The sequence below is a fragment of the Myodes glareolus genome, chromosome 6 (assembly GCF_982192425.1).
Source record: "Myodes glareolus chromosome 6, mMyoGla1.1, whole genome shotgun sequence".
In the NCBI taxonomy this organism is placed as follows: Eukaryota; Metazoa; Chordata; class Mammalia; order Rodentia; family Cricetidae; genus Myodes; species Myodes glareolus.
This window is the reverse complement of record NC_142031.1, coordinates 51,198,179-51,221,222: the sequence shown is the minus strand read 5'-3', so window position 1 is coordinate 51,221,222 and position 23,044 is coordinate 51,198,179. Positions and strand designations below refer to the sequence as shown.

Sequence of the window (23,044 nt, the reverse complement as noted above, 5' to 3'; positions counted from 1 at the left end):
GCATCTGTTGAGACTTGCTTTGTGTCTGAGCATATGATCAATTTTTGAAAAAGGTACAGAGAAGATACGTTATTTAAAGTTTGGGTGGAATGTTGTATAAATTTCTATTAGATCCACTTGGTTTACAATGCCAGTTATATCAAGCATTTCTGTCTAGTTTTTTGTCTGAGTGGCCTATCTATTGATGGGATTGGGGTACTGAAGGCTCCCACTATCAGTGTGTGAGGGACAATATACGATTTAAGCAGAAAGGGTGTTTCTTTTATGAAATTGCATAGTTTGGGGCATAGATGTTAACAACTGAAATGCCATCTTGGTGGATTTTTTTGAGTTTGTAGATGTAGTGTTGTTCCCTGATTCTTCTGAATAGTTTTTGTTTGAAGTCTATTTCATTAGATATCAAGTGGCTTCACCAGCTTGCTTCATAGGTTTTCTGATCTCTCCACTGCCTTCCTGTTCTCCTGCTGGCCTCCTTTCTCTCTTTTCTTCTTCTAGAAATCTTTTTTCCCCTCTCAGGACCTAAACCCTTTCCACATACACACACAGTTATGAGAGAGAAAAAAAAGGTGCTGTTTCTCAGATCTGACTTATTTTGGTTAACGTAATAATTTCTTATTCTATCTCTTTTCCTATACAAAGGTCAGGATGTCAGTTTTCTTTAAGGCTAGATAAAGTCTTCTCGTGTATGGATACCACATTTTCTCTGTCTGCTAATAGATACTTAGGCCAGTTTCATTCCTGGGCTCTTGTGAATAGGACAACGGTCAACATGGCTGTGCGGGTGGCTTTGTGGTCTACTGGCTTAACATCCTTCGTGTGCATGCTCAGGAGTGGTATGGTTGGGAACCCACCCCAGTACTATCAACAGTGGCTGCACCCACTTTACAGTTAGGTGGTGGAACCCTTACGAGCTAGGCCTAACGGGAAGGACACTGGGCACAGGCCCCGAAAGCAGACTGTGGGTCTCTCCTGCCTTTTCCGTCGTTTTTACGTTTTGTGTTTCAGTCTCAAGTTGAGCAGCTTTGCTGCACTCTGCGACCCCACCACCGTGTTCTGTCTTACCATGGCCAAAGCTATGTGGCCAAAGCAGTCATGGATGAAAACCTCCAGAATCAGGAGCAAAAATGAAGCTTTTTTTCTCTATAACTTTACCAGGCCACATATGTTACAGTAGTGCAGAGGGCAAGAGGACAAGGAGGAATTAAAGACGGAGGATGGGTGGTAATGAGATAGCTAAGATGGCTACAGTGGAAGCATGTTTCTGTGACTTATAAACATAGTATCACATGGAATATGGAAATATAATTTTTCATGCAAGCCCAGAGGAGGAAGATATTTGGCCAGACCAGGATAAGGTTGTGGCATTTATTCATCTGTGCTTTGTGTTGACTAGAACACAATGAGAAAACTGAGTGTATTTGGAGGAGAGTCTTGGTGGTTCTGAATGAACATAAAACTGTCTCGAAGGATCTGGAGTCTACGCCAGCATCTCCCAGTCCAGCCTTTCAGTCATGGGATACTCTCAGCCTTCCACCCACTCATCCATTAGCCCCAATGCATAAGAGTCATTAGCAAGGTTGGCCTGCTTCCATGGAAAAAAATGTGAGCTAAAAGTTATCCCAGCCTAGGGCTGTCCAGGAGATTAACCATCCTCTTCCTCAAGCCTATGACTCCAGCATGTGCCATGTCTTTTCCAAGCAGCTCGAGACCCACATTTGCCAGTGCCTGGCTCCAAAGCGGTGAGGACTTCTACTCACACAGGAGGACCCGGGATCCATAGGCAGGTTCCTGCTGGAGAGAAGGCACGGTGAGCAATGTCCCCGTTACCATTGCCTCTGACATTTCAGGTGCCAATCAAGCCACGGAATTGTGAATTTAAATTCAAAAGTACCATTGCATTTAGCTAAGCAAAGCCCTCATTTCAAGCAGGGTGAGCCCCAGGAGGCAGGCTCAGCCACATTCAGGTTTACAGTGACCCTACTCACCTTTCAGGATGGAAGTGCTGTGGGGTTCCACCCAGCAGTGAATATTAGGGTGAAGATAGTCATTCCTGGCAGGCCCCTCATATGATAGGTGCCTTTCAATTAAAACATGTGGGAGCTGGCTCTCGCCCGCTATCATGTGAGTCCTGGTGATCAAACCTGGGTCCTTAGGCATGGTAGCAAGTGCCTTTACCGTTGAGCCATGTCTCAGGCCCTACAGTTTACTTTTAATTGGAGGATAACATAATATATTTGTGTGTGTAAGCCTTGATGTGGCTTTCACATGTGCTGGATTTGTGGAATAAGTATGTCAAACTAATTAACTAACCCACCACCCCATACTATAAGTTTTCTCGTAGTAAGAACATTGTGTACACCAGTTTTTCAACAACTCTGACACAAAACAGTGCTGTGGTCACAATCTGGGGAGCAGCCCTCCCGCCCAACAGAAGCTTTACCCTCCCATCCTGCATCTCCTGAGATTCACCCATCTCGGATGCTGGGTACCATCATTTGCTCTGTGTCTAGGAACTCAAGTCAAACCTATGTCATACACGATCTATAAATACAACATCACCTAAGGTAAAAAAAAAAAAAAAAACAACAACACAAATTTATACTGATTTTCCCATGCTGGTTACAACCTTACTTTGGTTCCTTTTTACCCTGGTGCGTGTCTCTGTGGGTATGTGTGTCTATGTCTGGGTGGCTGGGAGGCAGTAAGGAAGCATCAGATCTCCTGGAGCCAGAGCGGCAGGCGTTTGTGAGCAGCTTCACAGACACGAGTGGGACTGCACCCTGCTGCTCTGGGAGAGCAAGCCCTCTTAGCCACTAAGCTGTCTCTCCAGCCCTGCAACCATTTTATTTTAAAAAAGTAAATTTAAAAATTGTTTTTTTTTTCTCTTCATTTCCTTCCAGTCCTCACTCAGGCAATATTGAAGCAGATGCTAAAATGCCTTCCTGTCGTCTTTTCCTCTGGGTTACTGTATAAAGTGGGGGTTTTAGCACCAGATGTATAAAGCGAGGACCTGGCTGTTCCAAGGTATGGTTGAGAGGAGGTTTTTATTGTAGCTATGAGGGAGAGCACAGCCAGGGACATCTGGAAGAGAACGCAGTAGACTGGCATGGGCAGTAGAAGCAACCAGGCCATGGGGTAAGGTGGAAGAGGGTGACCAAGAGGACGCTAATGGCAGGGTTATATAGGAGCTGGAGAAGTTTAGGGCAGGTGGGAAAAGAAGAGCTAGGATTGCCAGCATGGACTCTGTAATAGGTGCTTGCTATGCTGAGAAAACCCAGAGGCCAGCACACACTTTGGTATGCTAATAGGCACCACAGTGAGCCATTTGTTCTGGGGTTTCTTTTGGACATGACATTCCAGCCTTTTGGTTGATGATAGAGGGTGAGGTAATCTCTTCTGTAACTGCTTCTTAGGTAAAATTAAGGTGCTGCTGTCAGGGCCCAGGAAGGCTGGAGTACTACTCAAAGGTCAGGAAGGAAGAGGTGAGTACAGACTGAGGGACATCTGCTTTGCTTGCTACCCAGGTTCTGCAGGACCCCCCCGGGGCTAGCAAAGTGCTGATTCAGAATTCCTCAGAAGCATCTGGTTTATATTGCTTTCAGCAAGTCTGGAGCTTGCTGGTTCCAATATGGAGGAGTGTGCAGTCTTCAGTTGACTAGAAATCTGCTGGGACAGATATAGATTAGGGACAGACAGAAGGTAAAGTTAAAGATCTTAGGGGGAAATCTTTATCTCGGGTGTGCACTTAAAACTTCCAAACCTATGGTCCTGATAGTTGGTGTGGAAGTGTCAGGTCCCAAGAAATTCCTTTTCCCAAAGTCTGGCATTTAGACAAAAGCCAGCATTCTCTCAGTAACTTGAGAAGCTAGTTCCCACTTTTATCTTTGGCAAAAGGGGCATATGGCTCTCCATTAACATCTAGGCTATAGAGCGCCTATCAGTGTATCTTCATCCTAGCTAACCTCCAGGCTGCCTCAGTCCCTGCTCACAAGTACTTGCTATAGCCTCGTTGGTTCCCTTTCTCTCAGGTATCCATTCCTTTATATCTCTGAAGATTTTTTTCTGTTGTTTCTCCAAGGTGATGTCCATCACACAGATGATTCATATCTAGTGGGGGCAGAGGCAGTTCCCAGGATGGACTCACACTGGGATTACCAGGTTAATGCTGAGAATGAGTCCCCTAGCAGGGTAGCCTGAGATGAAATGATTATTTGCCTCCTGGATGGTCTCCCACGAGATAATTCACTTTGATAAACTGAGAGAGGGCAGCCAGACTGGTTGAAAATCCTCACCCTGCTTACAGAACACAAAGCTAGATCCTAATTCTCAAGAGGGCTTGACTTCGACTCTCACTTCATCTCCTAGTTAGCTCCTGATATTAGAAAAAAAAGTTAAAAGGCTGGATATTGTCCTTCAACCCTCTACAGAGACCCATTGAATATAACATTTAAGATGTTTGATAGATGTGGGGAGCAGGAAAAGACAGAAAAAGCTTCCTGTGATAGAAACCAGCTTCTAGAGGCAGCCCTCAGGTCTCCTCCAAAGAAGAGGATGGGTATAGAGAGAAGTTTCTGTCCTGCCTGGTCCTACAGCTGTTCAGGCCCAAAGAAACACACAGAGGCTTATATTATAAACTGCGTGTCCTGTTAACTCAGGCTTATTATTAACTAGCTCTTAGACAAGCATGATGGGTTAATTTAAGTTCTATGTTTAGCCATGTGGCTTGGTACCTTTTCTCAGTGAGGCATTCTCATCTTGCTTCCTCTGCATCTGGCTGGTGACTGCATCTCTGCCTTTCCTCCCTCCAGAATTCTCCTAGTCTGGTCACCCCATCTATAGAACCTGCCTGGCTACTGGCCAATCCGTATTTTATTGAACCAATACAAGCGACAAATCTTTATAGTGTTCAAGAGCCATTATCCCACAGCAGATGAAGGCACAAATGAACTCCACCTGGAGCTTGCTTTAAAGAAGCCAAGTTGACCCCTGGATAAAAAACTGCACTTTACTTCACCTGTCTCCAGGACCCTGCCTAAACTTTGGACATTGGAGAGTTAACTGCACCTCTTTGCCTCACTAAGGTAGGTCAGTCTCCCAAGTTTCTTCTACACACGAACATACCTTGGATCTTTTGGACCTAATGGCTGAAGACTAGCACTGCCCTGGGACCTCCATCTCCAGCAAAATCATCAAGATGACCTTGGAAGAGCCTAGGATAATTGTCCAGGTAGTAGGTAAGTCTATGCCATTCTTAATTGATTCAGGAGCTAATTGGTCTATACTTCCTGGTTACTCTGGTGACACCTAGTCTTCTCAGATCTCCGTGGTGGGTGTTGATAGTCATCCCCGCCTGCCTAGAGCTACGGGTCCTCTCCTCTGTCCTCTCTGGGGTCACCTGATAGCTCACTCCTTCCTCATCACATTATTGGGCAGAGATATCATGGTTCAGTCATACTTCCCCTTCCCAAACAACTCTGTCTCTGGAATTTCCCCCTCCTTCCAGCCCCCTTATTCACTAACACTGATTTCACCCCTACCTCCTATCAGACTCGTTGACCTAAGAGTATGGGATTCTTCCTCTCCCTCAGTGGCCTCCCATACTCCTCCTGGACCCTACTTCCTACCCCTATCACTTTCAGTACCATATTTCTCTAAAGCATAGACAGGTTTTAGGGCTTAAAACCTATCATACAGTTTTCTTGATAAAGGTGTTCTCAAGAGCACCCACTCACCCCATTGCACCCCATCCTGCCTATACTAAAGCATGAAGGTTCTTACCACTTAGTCCAGGACCCTCAGGATTATTAATATAGCTGGGATTTTCTCAGATTCCCTCCTCTATCTCCCATATTATAATCCGAGACCTCGAGGATGCTTTTTTCACCATTCCTCTCCCCCCCACCCCCAGATTCCCACAATCTCTTTGCTTTTACCTGATAGGATCCTGACACCAGTAGAGCATCCCAGCTTCCTTGGCTGGTCTTCTCCCGGGAGTTCTAAGACAGCCTGCATGGTTTCAACCAGGCTCTAGCCATTAATTTCCTCTCCCTAGACCTGCCCCAAACCACCTAATATGTTCAATATGTTGATAACCTTTAGGATACACCGCGTCTCCCTTCTAAAGCTCAACTTTCTGACTCTCGGGTCAAGCATCTAGGCTGTTCACTATCCCCTAATAGACATGAACTTACTCTTGATCACAGTACCCGCAGACCCTCCAACCACTGAGGAAGAGCTTTGAGTCATCATTTGGCCTGACAGAGAACCTTAGAACCTGATGTCTAACTTTACTCTTCTTGGTCTCCCCTCTATGAAGCAGCTAGGGACATCAACCAAGCCTCTGGATCCTGTTAAACCTGTCATGCCTTTGAGTTACAAACTCATACGGACTGTGCCTCTCCCTGACCTCACAAACCCTTTATTCTGTGTTCTACTGAAATAGGGAATGGCCTATGAGTTTTGGAACAAATCAGAGGACCCACCTTTGGCCCTATTGCCTGCTTTTCTAAACAGCTGGATGCAGCAGCTTCCCTACTGGACCAAGAGGCTTCTAAGCTCACTTTTGGTTGCCCTCTTACCACACCAGCTCAAGGATCTCCTGTCACACAGGAGTCTTTCCACTCTGTCCCCTTCTAAGCTCCAGATGTTTCATGTCACCTTCCTAGAGAGAAAGTCCTAATATCTCATTTGGCTCCTGCCCTCCATTTAACATTGCCACCTCCCTTCCCAATGTCATGACCCTCACCCATTCCTGCCTAGAGCTACTTGATACCCTTACTTATAGAAATCCACAGCTTCCTGTTCCCCTCTGTCACATCCTGACTGTACTCGGTTTATAGACGGAAGCTCATCTCTCCTCCCCACTGTTTTCTACCAAGCAGGTTATGCCATGGTCTCCTCTGACCCGGTTGTAGTACCTTCCTCTCTACTCCAGGCATGGCTTCTCAGAAGACAGAGCTCATCGCTATCACTAGCGACTTCAACTTGCGCGATACAAAACCATCAATATATACAGAGGTTCTAAGTATGATTTCCTTATTCTACGTTACTATGCTTCCATTCAGGAGGAAAAAGGTGATCTCACAACAAAGAGGCACATATATTACCAATGGGACATTAATCCTAAAACTGCTAAAAGCCTCTTATCTTTCCAAGAAGACAGCAGTTATTCACTGCTGGGGGCACCAGGTCCCTTCTAATGATATAGCCTTGGGAAATGTTTTGCTAACAAGACTGCAAAGGAGACCAGCCAACATTTCCAATTCTCCCAAACTTAATCTCTACCTACTGTGAGTCCCAATGACAGGCCCTGCAAGTTATGAAGGAGTCATGAAGCCTCAGGGTTGGCTTCTTCTACAGGACAGGTACTGTTTTCTGGACCTCAAGCAAAGTCCTTTCTGACAGGTATTAGCAACTCTTTTCACACCGGGTCTCTACTTCTCTGATTCCTCCAACTCTTCTTCTACTCCTTCTTACGGCTACCACCCCAGGATGCTCCACCTGCACTCAAATCTCCCAACAGGGGCCCTTGCAATCCTCTCATTTCAACCCAACCATGGGGGTGAGGAGCAGTCTTCTTGGGGAGGCTGGGGAGGACTGGCAGACTCACACACCTGCCTCCTACCAAAACACACAAATATCTTATTATGGTAGACAGTTTCTCAGGAGGGGTCAAAGCTTTCCCTACTAAAGCTGAGACCACAGAAGCGATTCCCACCTCATAAATGGTATCTTATCCAGATTTGGACTTACTAGATCCGTACAATCAGATAATGGCCTAGCTTTCATTTCTAGAGTCAGTCAGTCTTGAGGGTCTTAGGGGTACAGTGGCACCTCCACATTCTCTACCAATCCTAAACCAAAACATAACTCCCTGAAGCTTATGTGAATTTTAACTTTACAAAAGGAGTGAAAATTTTAGATACATTATTATTATTACCATTGTTTGTAATCTACACAGAAATCCATACTGGAAATGCCTGTAAACAGCTGGAATGGGCTGTCTTGGTTTGAAGAATGAACACTCTCCTATGTCAAGAGGGTTGGACATGTGGATGGAGAAAAGTTGTTTTCAGCACGGTGAGAAGCATTTTCAAGTCTTTATAACCAAAGGAAATTTAAATTTTGAGCTATAACTCTGATAATAGTAGTCAGTGTCTTACCAGAGCTAGATTAAGAGGTTATCAGAACTTAATCGATCAATGTTTTAGCTCTGAACTTTTGAAGTCTTCACGTAACAATAGCATAGTGTGAGGGAATAGGATTTGAAACATTCTCACTTTTCACGTACCCTAAAATCATTTTCTTAGACCCTTACAACTTAAGCTTTCACATCCTGGTACCTTTCCCAGACCTGCATGACTTACACAAATTTCAAACCTTTATCTTTCCATCCAATCATTTACCATGAGACACAGGTGGTTGGTTGCTAAGAACTGTCACTGCAAAGTTATAAAGAAATGATAAAAAGGTACATGGAAACCTGGTTTGTAAGTTTGTCCTTTGCAGTGTGAGGCGAGAGGAGCATCCTGGCACATCCGTGTGACATTTACAGCTGTAGTAGACAAAGCAGGCAGCTCTGGGGAGATGCTTACCCAGTAGAGGGGAGATGCGTGGTTAGAGAAAGTGCATGAGAAAGCAGCTGCGGAGGAGAACTGGCGGAGGCCTTTAGGAAAAGTGGGATTCCAGGAGAGCAGCCATTCTCAACCTGTGGATTATGACCCTTTGGAGGGTGCATATCAGATATTTACAACTCATAAAAATAGCAAAATTAGTCATGAAGTAGCAATAAAATAATTTTATGGTTGTGGGGTCACTATACCATGTGGGACTGTATTAAAGCGTCACCGCATTAGGAAGGTTGAGAACCATTGCAATAGATTAGAAAGGGTAAGTTGTCTTAGTAGAGAGAGGCCAACATGGTGGGCACCTAGGAGGGCATGGAAGTCTCCAGGAGTCAGAGGGAATGAGAAGACACTTATTGAATAGGCAAGTAGAGACAATGGTTAGAAGTGGTTGAGCCACTCAGAAGGGGGCTCATGCTTGTCCCTCCTGGGTTTCAGCACCAGATGTATAAAGTGAGGACATGGCCATGCCAAAGTGTGGTTGAGGGAGGTTATTACTATAAATATGAGGGAGAGGACAGAGGCATCTGGAAGAGTTCAGAACATGGAGAGAAAGTTGTAGACCAAACATGGTCAGGATGAAAGGTGAAAGAAGAGGACCAAAAAGAAAGAGAGAACCAAGAGGGCACCTGGCTGCAATGGCAGGGTTTTATAGGAATAAGAAACTGGGAGGAGTTTAGGGGATGGAGTGAGAAGAGCTAGGAAGCAAGCAGGGACTCTGTAGTGGGTACTTGCCATGCTGAGAGAGCATGCAGGCCAGCAGGCACTTTGGTGTGCTAAAAGGCAACATAGTTAGCCATTTATCTAGGAGTTTCTTTTGGATCTAATTAGTTACTAATTCTAACTCACATGTACCTTTTAAAAAGTAGGTTCAACTTCTGACAAATTATCAGTCTTTGATAATTAGTGTGAGAAAGAAAGCCAGCATGGGGGAAGTGCAGAATAGAACAGAGGTCCATATTAAGTAGCTTCATGGAGGGTACCTGTGTAGAGCTACAGAAACGACCGATGGTCAGAGATACATTTCCAGGATTGGGGAGACATACACTACCTGTCCGGTGTCTTGAGTTGCAGCCTTGTGTGGCAAAATTCCTTTCTCCTGATTGTTCTTTAATCCTGTCTGGGTGGTCACTCTTGCATTTCCCTCTGTGATCAGCAATGTGGATTTCCTATCAGAATATGTCCTGTGGATAAATACACACACATCTAGTCATTGTTACCAGAACTTAGAAGACAACTCCAGGGCCTGTATACATCCTGCTCCACGGTAGCTGCACACAGTCGTGGAAAGAGTAACCTCCTCTCTGGATTTAAAGTCAGGGAAGTCACTCAAAGGACCACAGAGAATGTCTTCCTCTATGGCCTCTTGCAGGTCACTGATTGGTAGCCTATGACTCCAGAGGCGTGGAGAGCAGCCTGTGGTTTTTTGCACTGTCAGGAGGAACTCCAGGGCACAGTGGCTAGAAAAGCCATTCCTCATAATCTCGTCAACTGCATCCATGCCTGACCCTGCCTCTTTAATTTATCATGTTTTATTTAAAGTTTTTTTTTTGATTTTTGTTTTTTGTTTTTTTAAGACAGGGTTTTACCATGTAACCCTGGTTGTCCTAGAAATGACTTTGTAACCCGACTGGGATGGAAGTCACGCTCTACCACCGCCTGGCTCATGGTTTTTTAATTATTAAAAAAATGTGTTAATCAAATTGCAATGTCTATAAGGAGGAATCAAATTGTAAAGCAGACATTTGCTTCTTACTGCTCACATTCTTTTTAATGGCCTGCCAGGTTTGCTCCAGGTGTGGGCTTATAAGCTGTCCTGCAGACACGCAAAATTACATTACTGTCATGTCACACAGCCTATCCACCATGGCTCTCCACTCCCATGTGCATGCAAGTGGTCATGTGACACCTGAAGGAGAGTCATGTTTTCTTCTACCCATGGACCGTGGGCAGCCTCTGTCCGTACATTTCTTTCCAGTGGAGATTTTGTCGTGCGCACAATCCCTCTAGCTCTCTTACAGCACAACAGGTTTCTATGAGACTGGGGACCGTGGTTGAAAGAAATGCCTTTCCAAGAAAATAAAGTGGGAAGTAGTTGTGGACTCTGGAGCCCTAAAGCAGGCTACCAAGCACCACTTAGTATGTAAATATCTTCCCCTGAGGTAAGAAGGGTGTGTAAACTGTGGTTAACTGTGTGTGCTATGAATATAGAAGGGAAGTCTTTCTTCTAGAGACAAGATACGGGAGGGAAGGGGAGAAGAAGGGAAAAATGAATGTGGGGTAGAGAGAGTAGGGGAGGAAGAGAGTGGAGAATGGGGAGAGGGGAGGAGAAAACTTGATACTCGACCTAATGAAGGGTGGACCCTGATAAGCTGGTGGCCACCATGGCCAGAGACTTGGGATACTTGTGAGCTGCTTAGTCAAAGATCCTCCCATAATGCCTGTTTCCTGGGAGCACCTACATGATACTCTACACAGTACAGATGTGTTCCTGACCCCCACCTTATGCTATTATTTGAGTGTGTGTGTGTTTGTGGGGGGACTCAGACACTACAGCTGCATCCTGACTGGCTCCCAGGATACTCTGTACGGCCCTACCACAGTGGTTGGTGGGTAGTAACTGCCTCAGCTGGCCGTTACTCTCGTCACACGCCATTTATATGTATGGCCTTGGTCCTTCCCACTAAATCAGGCCAGCTCCTTTCTGGCTCTACACCACCAGCCCCACCTTTCTTATCTAATTTACATCTGGCCGACTAGTGGTCAGTGGTAAGTAGGATTGGGGTTTCAACCGCCCTAATCATAAAGGATCGTTGGGAAGAGCCATACCCAGAGGAAAGGAAACGCCCTGTATAGGAAATGTGCAGAAGGAGGAACTTACCACCTGCAAATTACAGTCCAGGTGAGACTGGCCAAACCACCCACGAGGAGTGCACCCAGTGCAATGGAGACCCAGGATGCCCGAGAGAGCCTGCCAGAATCTGTACAAGAGGACATGAGTCAGCAGATCCAGCCAGCATGGCTACAGATTTTTCACTTGACTGGCTCTTAGCAGAACTCATGGAGGAGAAGATTTTTAGATACTATGTTCTTCCCTGAGTGAATTGGGTTTGGGGAGAGCTGGGAGGGACTGGCCCTTTAACTGGGAGAAAGGTTCAGGTCTAGTGACTGCCATAGTTCCAGGGCTGGGATGGGGATGAGGATGCCATTCCTTTCTCATCTCGGAGGACAGACAGTGAGTTTCCTGAGGGAGCTGTGCAAGACTCCTAAAGGAATCAGATGGGACTGACAGTGGGCACACAGCAGCTGTGTGAAGATCAGGACATAGCCCAGGAACTAGCCATATGCTCTTGGAATTTGCAAAGACTGTGAGATCCAGGTAGGGTCCAGGAAGGCAACCTGAAGCCCCCGTGCAGTTAGAATTTTTGGGAGGTGTAGGGACAAATGGCAAATTTCCCAGTGATCTTTCCAACAGATAATCTGAGTCACGCACTGGGAATTAGAAAGCAAAGGTCGGACCCCTTGGGCCAGCCTAGCCAGGACCCCGAGACACTGGAGTCCGAGCGGGTGCTGCTCTCACGCCTTCTGGGTGCCTACCACGTTCTGAGCCCACTGACTTCCTGCGAAGGCTGTCAGTCTGTGGCCAGGGACCTTTGCTCAAAGTCCCTGCTATCACAACCTTGTGGTTGACTCCTCTGCCAGCTGTTCATCGCTAGCTCCCTGGATTTGTTAGAACGCCTCTGGCAGAGAACTGGTTTTTAAATGCCACGGTGTCAACACTGTCCTGTCTCCATCCCTGGAAAAGGTGTCACGCCCCTAAAGCTAGGGGGATGAGTCCCAGCAGGAGGCTGCAAGGGGACTGGGTCAGTGCTGGCTAGGGATGGTGCTGAGGGAGAGGAAGCACTGAGGCCTTGGCAGCCTGGTGTGATTAGACTGGCTTTCCAGCTGGGACCTGCGCTCGGCAGCTCTCTCTATAGAGAATGTGTAAATCTCTCAGGGTCTGACCTTCTTGTAAGCTGGGGACATTGATATTTCTTATCAATGGGGTTAACATTTGGCAGTCTGTCATGTGAAAATTCTTCCGATGGACCTCACTATCCTCCCCCAACATGGAACTGGTATCCTATGAGGCCACATACTGTGCCTCTGCCTGCACATGACTGTAGAGTCTCCAGGCTTGGCTTGTGCACCCTGCTCAGCTCCAAGCTCAGCTCTGTGAAACCCTTCACACGTTTTCCACTCCAGAATGACTTGATCAATTTCAGGCCTGGTTAAGACCTCAGTGCCACCCTTGCAAGGGCCACTGTCCCTAGTGCTTGTTTCTGGAACATGTGCTTTTTGGTGGTAAGACATTAAATGAAGAAATTCTATCCTCAACAGTTTTCTGGCTTGCATGCTAAATATTCAGAGGGGAATGCTGAAGACATCCTGGGCCAAACAAACATCTACATTGCAGACAGGTGCCCTTTAGCTGACAGCATCAGGAATTTTATTCTGGACCCCTGAAGGTGTCTCACGTGATAAATAAAAAAGGTTAGCAGAGGGATTTGGGATGCCGACTTCAGGGTCTCACGCTTCACTTTGGGAGGTTTCTTTCTGAATTAACTATCTTGGGTTTACAGCTGTAAATGCAGGCGGAAGCTGCTGCAGATTCTGCTGTACACATCTCGCCGCATGATTTGCATTTAAACGGTGTTTTCAGATATACTACCGAAAGCTGTCAGGGTGCCATTCCCTGAATTCCTCCAGGTTCCCCTTGTCTACTCACCACTAGGCAGGGTGAACATCAGCTTGGCATCTGGGATGATCTGGGGTGCCCGCTAGGAATATAGCTAAAGTTTGATGAGCTCAAACACAGTATTTTCCTTATTTCAGAGAAACTGGCCAACAGACATTGCAAGGAAGGTGAGGAACACTCACCTATGCAGGTCTTCTCATCTTCACCCAGCACGTAGGGGTCTGTGCACACACACTGGAAGCTTCCCTTGGTGTTCTTGCACTTTGCAGAGGGGTGGCAAGGTGGGTGTGTCAAATCTGCACACTCATTCACATCTACAGGAAAAATGCACAGTCACTAGTAGGGGGAAAAAAGACCTTAAGTCCCTAGCCCCATGTGGCAGACCCTTCCTTTCCAGGCATTTACCACCTAGGTCCTTCCTTGGAATCAAAAATATCAGTGTTCCAGCCTTGCTGCCTTCATGCTCCCTATGCTTGTGAGTCAGATGCAAAGCACCTTCGGGCTGGGTCTGTGACCAGGCCTGTCTTACCAGTTCCTGTCGCTTGTGGTCCAGCTGTGTTCCTTTGGCTCTTAGTCTACCTATGTCCCTGACGACCCTGTCATTTATGCCTCCATTCCCTTTTCCACACGAGCATGAGTCACTGACTGTCAGGGCCAAACTTGCCTTTCGTGTCTCGCTGTGTGAAGACTGTGACTCACTCTGACCATCTCTGCCACAGTGTGCAGGGCAAGCTGTGCCTGTGGAAGGTAACGGATGACAGACCTTATGCCCTTCTCTACTTCTCGATGAATTGGGGGGTCTTATCCTTACTTTTCCCATATGCATTTTTTTTTCATGCTGCCACGGGAATCACCACAAGCTGAGAGCCTAAGAATAGAATCTGGTTTCCTTTCTGTTCTGGAAGCCAGGAGCTTAATGACTGGAGCCCTCTACAGGGTCTTCCTTTGCCTCTTCCAGAACATCTCCAGGTATGTCGTGTCTTTTAGACTCATTGTAGTCCCCAAGTCTCTTCAACTTTCCTGCCTTGGTGTCATGTCTTGTAAGGACTCTGGACCCTGGGTGAGGGCCAACTGGGAGCATCTGTAAAGATCCTATTTTCAAATAGGGCCACATCCTGAGATACTGAGGCTTAGGACTTGAACTCAGCTTTCTTTGGGATGACAGTCAATCTCAGACTCAACATGGTCACTTGGTTTTAAGCAGAGGTCACTCCAGTGAGTTTGGGACCGTGCGCACTCTGAGCTTCCTTGCAGAGGGTTAACCCCGAGGAGTGTGCTGCAAGTCTATTTTGAGAGGAGACTGGTACTCCCCACAAAGAAGAAGAAAAAAACATGTGGAGGTGGTCCACCCTATTAGAACTCTAGTGCCACCTGTGTGGAGGACAAAGGTGTTGTGTGTCTGATAAGATGGTGATGTTTCTCAAGAGTAGCAGGTTGGGTCCTCAGGTCACCATGGAAATACACATGTCTGTCTGTCCCTGGAAGCAGACAGAAATATCTGCACTCATCTTCTACACACATGTGTGTAACAAGTATGAAAAGCTACAGACAAGCAGCTTCTATCTACTGGAACCCACACCTGGAACACGACTCATCATACACACCGGTGGGATTTTCCTATCGATTTCACATGGATGGTGTATTAGCTACTTCTTCATTGCTGTGATGAAACACTGTAACCAAGGTAACTTAAAGAAGAAAGGTTTGGGGCCAGTTATCCTGCTAGAGGGATAACAGTCTATCACCATTATGGCGGAGAAGTATGCCAGTAGGCAGTCATGGGCCTGTAACAATCAAGAGCTCACACCTTATACCACAAGCCACCAGAGGACATCTTGGAACAGTGCACTCGCAGTGACACATTCCAACAAGACCACACCTCCCCAAAGAGTGAAACCAACTGGGGACCAAATCCTCAAATGACTGAGATTACGGGAGGCATCTCATTCAAACTACTACATTCCACTCCCTGGATGCCATAGGGTCATAGCGTCATGGCCAAGTATTAAAGCAGAATGCATTTCGTCTAGCTCCCAAAGTCTCTATAGTCTTGAGTCTTAACATGGTTTAAAAGCCAAAAGTCTGTGTCTCTTCTGAGACTCAAGGCAATCTCTTATCTGTAAGAGACTATAGTCATTGTAAACTCAAAAATGCAAATTGCATGCTTCCAACACATGGTGGCACAGAACATAAGAACATACTTTGCCCTTCCAAAAGGGAAGGATGGCAGTGTAGTGAGAAAATAATAGACCAGAGCAAGACTAAAACCCAACATAGAAAATACCAAATTTTGTAGTTCCATGTTTGATGTCAAAAGGCCCTTTCAACTTTGCTGCCTAGGAGATCTGCCCCATCCCAAGCTATTTCCATGCCCTGTGTGCAGTTCTCTTTGGCAGATACTCATGGCTCCGACATCTGAAACATCTTGGTGTCTTACTGAAACACATGCTTTATTTTTAGTTTCACGCACGGGGCTCTCAGGGACTCTTGCCTTCTCAAGGACCTTCTTGCAGGGACTCCCCTGCCACAGACTGCTTTGACCTCAACAGACTGTGGAGGGAGAGTCCATGACCTATTTACTCCCCGCATCTTACATTATTCTTAAGCCAGCATCATGTAGGTGGTACTGCCAAGTCCAGCCACCAGTCTGGGATGAACCCTCGAACTCTTGAGCCACGTATGGAGCAGTGTTTGCTAGTTATTCCTTCCTAGGCTTCCCGCTTCCACAAGCCTTCCCTTTGTTCTAATGCAGACAAGGCCTCGCCTTGTCTTCCTGCCCCTTCCGTCACAAGCCTGGGCTGCAGCATCAAGTTTCCTGGTGCTCTTTATCTCTTCAAACTATTTTGCAAAGTATCTATCTCTTCAAACTTTTGTCTTACTTTCTCATTTTCATTGCGGACATACCTAACAGTGATTACTCATCACCAGTTAATAGCATTAATATCAGGCTTTCTTAAAGTCTTCAACAAATACCATTGCTTTTAAATTCAGCCCCAGGCAAGTTTGTAAGACAAAGGCAGAAAACAGTCACGATGTTGCCAAAATCTCACAATAGTATCATTTTCATCTAGCATCTATTGAGACAGCCCACAATCCACATAGCTTCCATTACTACTGCCTTCCAGGTTTCCAGGGAGGTCATTAAGCTCCACTGCAGTATCCACCTCTTTTCTAGCTCATAGTTCCAAAATATTCCACATTTCTCCCAACACCAGTGCGATCACGTCTGACACAGCAATAGCCCACTCCCTAGTTCTAGCATATGTATTCACTACTTTGTACTATTGTAATAAAACATTATAATCAAGGCAGCTACAGAAGAAAGGGCCTATTTGGACTGATTCTAGAGGGTTAATAATAGTCCATCATGGTAGGGAAGCATAGTCACAGGTGGGCGTGGCAGCTGGAACAGCTAAGAGCTCACATCTGGAACCTCAAGCCCCAAACAGAGAGCAAACTTTGCAAATTTGTCCACAGTGATACACTTCCTTCAACAAAGCCACATCCTCCTAATGCTCTCCAAACAATACAACCAACTGGGGACCAAGCATTCAAACGCCCCAGACTCTAGGTTTTTAAACTCATTCAGAGCATCACAGCTGCATTTTAGTGCCTAAATGGGATTTGAGCGGAGAAGATAAAATAATCTCCCTGGATTTCCTATGGTCAGTTGTTCAGCTTGCTGCTCTCCCTACTCTAGTGAGTCACATAGCTAGGCACATTGGTTGGAGATCAGTGAGATACATATTCATGTCAATGTACAACAAAAATATTTAGTCTTTCTTTTTAAAGATATGTTTTGTTTCCTTGTGAGTCCTTCTTTGGGTACATGTAGTTAGAGGCAAGATTTAGTGAGAAACACGTCTGCACCTAGAATGTTTCCTCAATGCACCTTCATGAATTGCATATGAGAACATTATAAAAAAAACAATACAGAAAACATGGCTTTTGTCATCATAAAATGAGGACTCCCTTCCTTCCTTCTCGTCTTGCTCTGCAGAGGCACCTCTAGTTCTAAGGTCTCAGCCATGCAATGCTCTTTATAAGCTCAAAGACCTTTATCTGTGTAATACATACGAATAGGTGCCCTTCCTTCCAGATGAATCAGAATGGATTCTCATCAAACATGCCAGTCTGACGGTTGTGTCTTTGTTCAGTGGTGTATCTTAGGTGAGCTTGGTTCTACAGTCCTAGCCGACCCTCCTTAATATGTTCAGCATGGTATTTCACAGTGTGCACACATTCATTGTAGGGGCACTAGGCCCCTACAATGTTGTACCTTAATTTATTTAGATAGGCAACCCAGGAGTTGAATTCCATGACCATTCTCACTGTCCATTGGTAGGCTTGGAGGCAGGCACAAGCAGAGTGACCTCAAAGGGCAGAGTAATTAGTTGCTGAAAGCTATTTTGATGGGAAGCTGCTGAGTTTCTATGTGGCGGAACAAGACCATGGTCAGTGCTGCTCAATGGGTGTCTCACCCTTCACATGCTTGGCCTTTGCAGTGACTTATAAACCTTGCCAATCCGATCTCACAGTGGTTGGCTCTGAAAGACTGCTGGTCTGAAAAGAGGATGTCATTTCTTCTTGTCACAGAGTCTACATTGTGAGCTCACTTGTTGCATGTGGAGACCATGCCACCCAAGTTGTCTATCACCAGGAGCACCTGGGCAGCTAAGAAATTAAGTCGATGGCAACTAAGTCCTTGGTACCTGCTGACCATGGTACCCACACTTCCTTAACTTTGGGGAGCCAGGGACTGCTAAAGTGAAAAGTCGGGATAAAAAATAGCCAAAGGGTGTGGGCTGGGGACAGAAAAACAATTTCTAGGACATAAAACGGTCTAGTGGAAGCAGAAGGGGTGGGCTTCTCTTCAGAGCTCCGCAGAGAGGAGCCCTGTGAACGGTCATATTAGCTCATATCCAGTGCAATCAGTGGTCGACTCACGGAGTCTGAGGACGGAGAATTTCCCTCAGCTAAGCTTTCCTTTGCAGTTGAAAATCCTAAAACAAATCGCCCCAGTGAACTGGTAGAAGTTCAGGTTTTTAGACTAAATAAATTAAGGTATATAAGTTAAGAGAGCCTGGTCATTCATAAAGCATCACTGTGCCAAGCCCTAAGGGTCACACCCTAACAAGACGCTGCCAGTGGGAAGAACTAGGAATCCTGGCAAGAGAGCACTTCTCGTTTGTTTGGTTGCTAAGCTGAAGCAGCACGGAGGCTGTCAGGTTTGTCATAATGAAGATTAACTACAGAAGGTGATGATTCAGAGAGATCTAAGTAGCGGTTGTCAGAAACACCTGCACAGAGCTGTCGCCACTTCATAGAACAGCTGGGCTTCTGGCACTCCTTCTGTGGGTATTCTGTCTTCTGGCAGAGGATCTCGGATGGTGTTCTCAGTGATAAAGTCCCTTACCTTGTCCCCTGGCCCACTGTCGCTCATGATTAGACCCAACAGAGAACTGGGGAGTCTGTCCATTCTGGGCCTTCCCAGGCCACTTTCTCCTGGTACAAGACCGGGAGAATGGGGCTGCGAGCTCACATCCAAGTTTCCAGCCCAGGTGGGTGCTTTCTGGAAAAAAGTTTATTCTCTCTCTCAAGCTTGTCTCTTTACAGGTCGAACCCAGGACCAAGGCTCTTCCAACAGAGGCTGACACTCTTGCCAGCTTCCCAGGCAGCAGCCCCTACTTTGCAAACACACAACAGGGTGGGTGATGGAAGCCACACCTGAAACAGGGCCTGAAAGTGCCTGCTTCTTTCTGCTGTCCTATTACTGGCTGTGAGAAGGACCGGGAAGTGACCGCCTGAGCATGCGGAGTCCAAGCACACAGCTGGGAAGGCGATGCTCAAAAGGGGGAGACAGTTCTAGATCTTTCTATAGGTGCCTGGAGTGAGAAACTTCTCTGTCATTTCATTTGGGGGAATGGACTCCCTCAGTTCTTCCCACAACCTTGTCAAAAACTAACTGGCTCCTTTTCTTCTCTCCTTGCCGAAATCACCCCGGGTCAGATTCAAAGTGACTGTCTCCATGTTTTACCATCTAAAGAAAGCAATGGAGTGTGACGAATAGAGGGGGACTCTTCTCTTCCAGTGCCAGAAAAACTCTAGGGATAGATACACCTGTGCTTAGAAAATGTCCTGGTGAAGGATCTGATGCTCTCCTCTGGGGAAACACAGACTGTTGTTCCGTAATTGCTGTTAAACTCCACACCATGTGACACCACTAACCTTTACAGACAGGAGGCTCAGAGTCCCATCCATTCTGGGTGCATGTGACCTGCTCCTGGCCTTGCAGCTTGTATCCATGGAGACAGGAATATACCAGGACCAGCTTCCCAGACTCTTCACAGTGTACAAAGTTCCCATTGTCCACCTTATCTGGGAAGATGCACTTGTCATCTATGGGATGTTGAAGGTTAGAATTCAGTGAAACCACTAAGATTCTAGACCGCCAGCCCTGCTGTGTGTTGAGCTGCAGCCCTCAATTAAACTTCATTTCCCAACATCTTGTATCTGCATAGCATTACATTGGGAGATGGAGGCTGCAGAGAGGAGGGCTCCTTGGCCCTTGGTCTGGAATGGAAGTGGTTAGTAGGTTTGTATGCATGTCTCTCTATGGGCATGTACAGCACGCCTCTCTGTGTCTCTGTGGGCAAATGGGTTCCAGGCCATGGACAAGTGCCTGCCACGTAGCTAATTCTTTAGCTCCTGCCTAAAGTCAAGATTGACATGGTACAGAACTGATGTCATATAGTTAACAAAAGAGTAAGCATTTGGTGTGGTTGAGAAAAATTCCTTGGCTGCTCAAGCGTTTGCTATGCAACTGAACTGTGAGGATCAGAATTTAGATACCCATAACCCACATAACAGCTGGATGGGCCTGGCGCCATGGTGCTCGGACCACAATTCCAGCACACAGAGGCAAAGACAAGGAGTTCCTAGAGCAGGCTGGCTAAGCAGACAGCCAGTTCTAGAGTCAGCAGGAGGTAATATAAGATGAAGAGATCGAGGACACTCAATGTCAATGTCAGGCCTCCAGACACAAGTGTGTACAAATGGGTGCCCAAATCCATACACACGTGAATACGCACAGCGTAATATATCATGCACATACATGCAAAAAGAATATGTAGCATGACGGCTGGCTTGTTGGGGTTTCTGTCCCGCCCAGTACTCCACAACCGGCAACTCCCAAGGAAAAATCACACATAGGACTCCATAAGGTTATAAACTGATTGGCCCATTAGGTCAGGCTTCTTGTTAACTCTTATAACTTATATTAACCCATTATTCTCATCTATGTTAGCCATAATGGCTCCGTACCTTTCTCAGCTGGGCAAGTTACATGCTGCCTCTTCAGTGGTCTGCGCAGGAGTGCTGAGGGAGCTCTGCTTCCAGAATACTCCCAGTCTCTTTGCTCCATCCCTACTTCCTGTCTGGCTTTCCCGCCTATACTGCCTGCCTGGCCAATCAGCGTTTTATTAAAATGATTGACAGAATACAGACAATTCTCTTGTATCATTTCCCTCTTTTTTTTTTAAACAAAGGAAAATACATGAATAAATGTTTTGTGACGGGTAATTAATGAGATATAATTTAGTCTGTCCTAAGGATAGGACTAAAATCAAGGTGAGAACATTGACTTCGCTAATAAAATCTCAGGAATCTGTAGGAATCTGCTCAATCTTACATCTTTTCTACATAGCCAAATGTCAACCACTACTGGCTCTTCAATAAGAGCTCATCCATTGCTTCTCAGCCGGGAGGACTGAGCCAGTAGAATCCCAGGAGACCGTGTGGCCAGAGCTCCCTAGTGCTGTTGGAATCTCATGGGTATAGAGCCCATGACAGATAAGGAGAATCTGGGATTGCCAGAGCCACGGCTCGGCAGCTTTCAAGTAGTGTGTGAACCTGGACAGGGTACAGATCCGTCAACTGTTGCAGACTTCTGTTCTGATTCCTAGTTCTCCTTGGGTACTCCCGTACCACAGGGGAAGGCAAGACTCAGTCTCACCAGTACTTTCTGAGGAGCACGGGGTTGAAGCCAGCCTCTCTGAGAGGTTACACTGAACTCTAGTGTCATAATGAAGTACCAAACGGCTCAGAGTCACCTTGTGGAAAGGTCTCCCTCCACGCGTCAAGGTTCATGCTAGGGATGTCTTCACAGGACTCAAAGTCCTGGGGGAATTTTCCAGTCCGGAAGGCATCCACAGGTACCCTGGCGAGGCCAGTGTTGTCACAGATAACCCGCGGTAGTGAATGCTTCTCCAGTTCCTGCCTCTGAGCGTCTGTGAAAACATCGCTGTTCTCCCACCAAAACCTGCACGGGAGAGGGCACATGGGTGGGCAGTAGGGTACAGTGCTATCTCTGGTTCCTCCTGCACTCAGTATCCCCACGGAGAAGATGGTGAGGGGGTAAGCACAGCATCCCTGGGCTGTGAGAATTGGGTATTAGAGTGGAGAAAAGAAGGGCACGGGCCAGTCTGTGGGGTGGGGACCATCTGCAGGGCAGCACAAGCCGACTAGTTACACTGTGCCTATTTGCCTCAGAAACAAGTGGGGCAACAGAAAAGTCAGCCACAGGATGAGGTGCCGCAGTTCAGGCCAAGGACCGGGTGTTGTTCTTGTCCTTCCCTCCAGGCCAGGGCCGACCAAGGAAGGAAATCATGTCAGTTCTTCCTATGGCAAAGCTCCAGTTTCCCATAGCCGTTTACTATATAAAGACCCTCTCCATTCCTAGTTGGGAACACATTCTTGGCTTGTGGGAAGGAATTGAAATCTGCAAAAGGGCTTGGACGGCATGGGAAGGAATCTCCTCTATATCAGCTGGCTGGTGGAAGAGTTGCTTTTTGGGGACATTCAGTCATAAACACAAGAGTAAGGAATCACTGTATCACCACAGCATCTACCAGAGCCTCTTGGACTTTGCCATTGGACTTGACCCAAAGACCATGTCATACTCAAGGGAGTCCAGGAAATCACCTGCCTCCAAAGTTTGTGTCTTCTCATTCCCCAATTATGTCAATCACATGACTTTTCTAAGGATATAGTTTCAAGGGAGATAAGCTCCCCCAGGATTTCTTCCAGGTGTCTCATCTCTGTGAGATGCTGTGTCCCAGAAATTTACGGCAACATTCATAGCAAAGGGAAGGAAAGAACCCTAAAGCTGTGTCTAAAAGCTGAGATACTTGTGAAAAGCAGTCTTATAGGGAGAGAGAGATGGATGGAGGCAGGCAGGCAAGAAGACAGAATCTAGTATGGGGATAACTATCAAAAAGAAAGAAATGCTTCCTTGGTTTTTCCCTGATGGTTCCATGATTCTAATGTTTCATGTCACACCCCCAATCACTGTCTGGCATCAGCTCATGAGGTGCACAGGTGTAACACACCTGCTTTTCTCTTCAGCTCCTGGGGAGCTCAAAATTCTAGACTGAAATGGAGGAAGAAGCAAGTGAAAGCCAGGCAGGAGTCTCAGCCAGCTGTGTGGGGATGGAGGGGAGGCATGGTGGGGAGTTGGCGGGACTCTTTTCAGCCACATTCTGCTCCTGGGTACCAGCTGGGGTCCACATCTACACTAAGGCAGTGCCAGTGAATGGCCAAAGATGGACGCGATAAGATTGTCACAGTTTGAATTTTGTTATGTGCCTTCTCATACACATGACTAGAAATATGGGAAAGCAAC

General features: G+C 46.4%; 1 protein-coding gene across 1 annotated transcript in view; it reads right to left on the bottom strand.

Annotated features, from left to right (window-relative positions):
- Nucleotides 1–1,351: 1,351 nt before the first annotated feature.
- Tpo (thyroid peroxidase) overlaps nucleotides 1,352–23,044 on the bottom strand; it is a 77,659-nt gene continuing 55,966 nt past the window's right edge. Inside the window, exons 13-18 of the mRNA XM_085691314.2 lie at nucleotides 21,474–21,682; nucleotides 19,591–19,761; nucleotides 13,545–13,676; nucleotides 11,506–11,605; nucleotides 9,676–9,808; nucleotides 1,352–1,788 (exon numbers count right to left, since the gene is read on the bottom strand). Of these exons, the coding sequence (XP_085547440.2) occupies nucleotides 1,750–1,788; nucleotides 9,676–9,808; nucleotides 11,506–11,605; nucleotides 13,545–13,676; nucleotides 19,591–19,761; nucleotides 21,474–21,682 (784 nt within the window). The 3' untranslated portion in view covers nucleotides 1,352–1,749. The remainder of the gene's footprint in view (nucleotides 1,789–9,675; nucleotides 9,809–11,505; nucleotides 11,606–13,544; nucleotides 13,677–19,590; nucleotides 19,762–21,473; nucleotides 21,683–23,044) is intronic.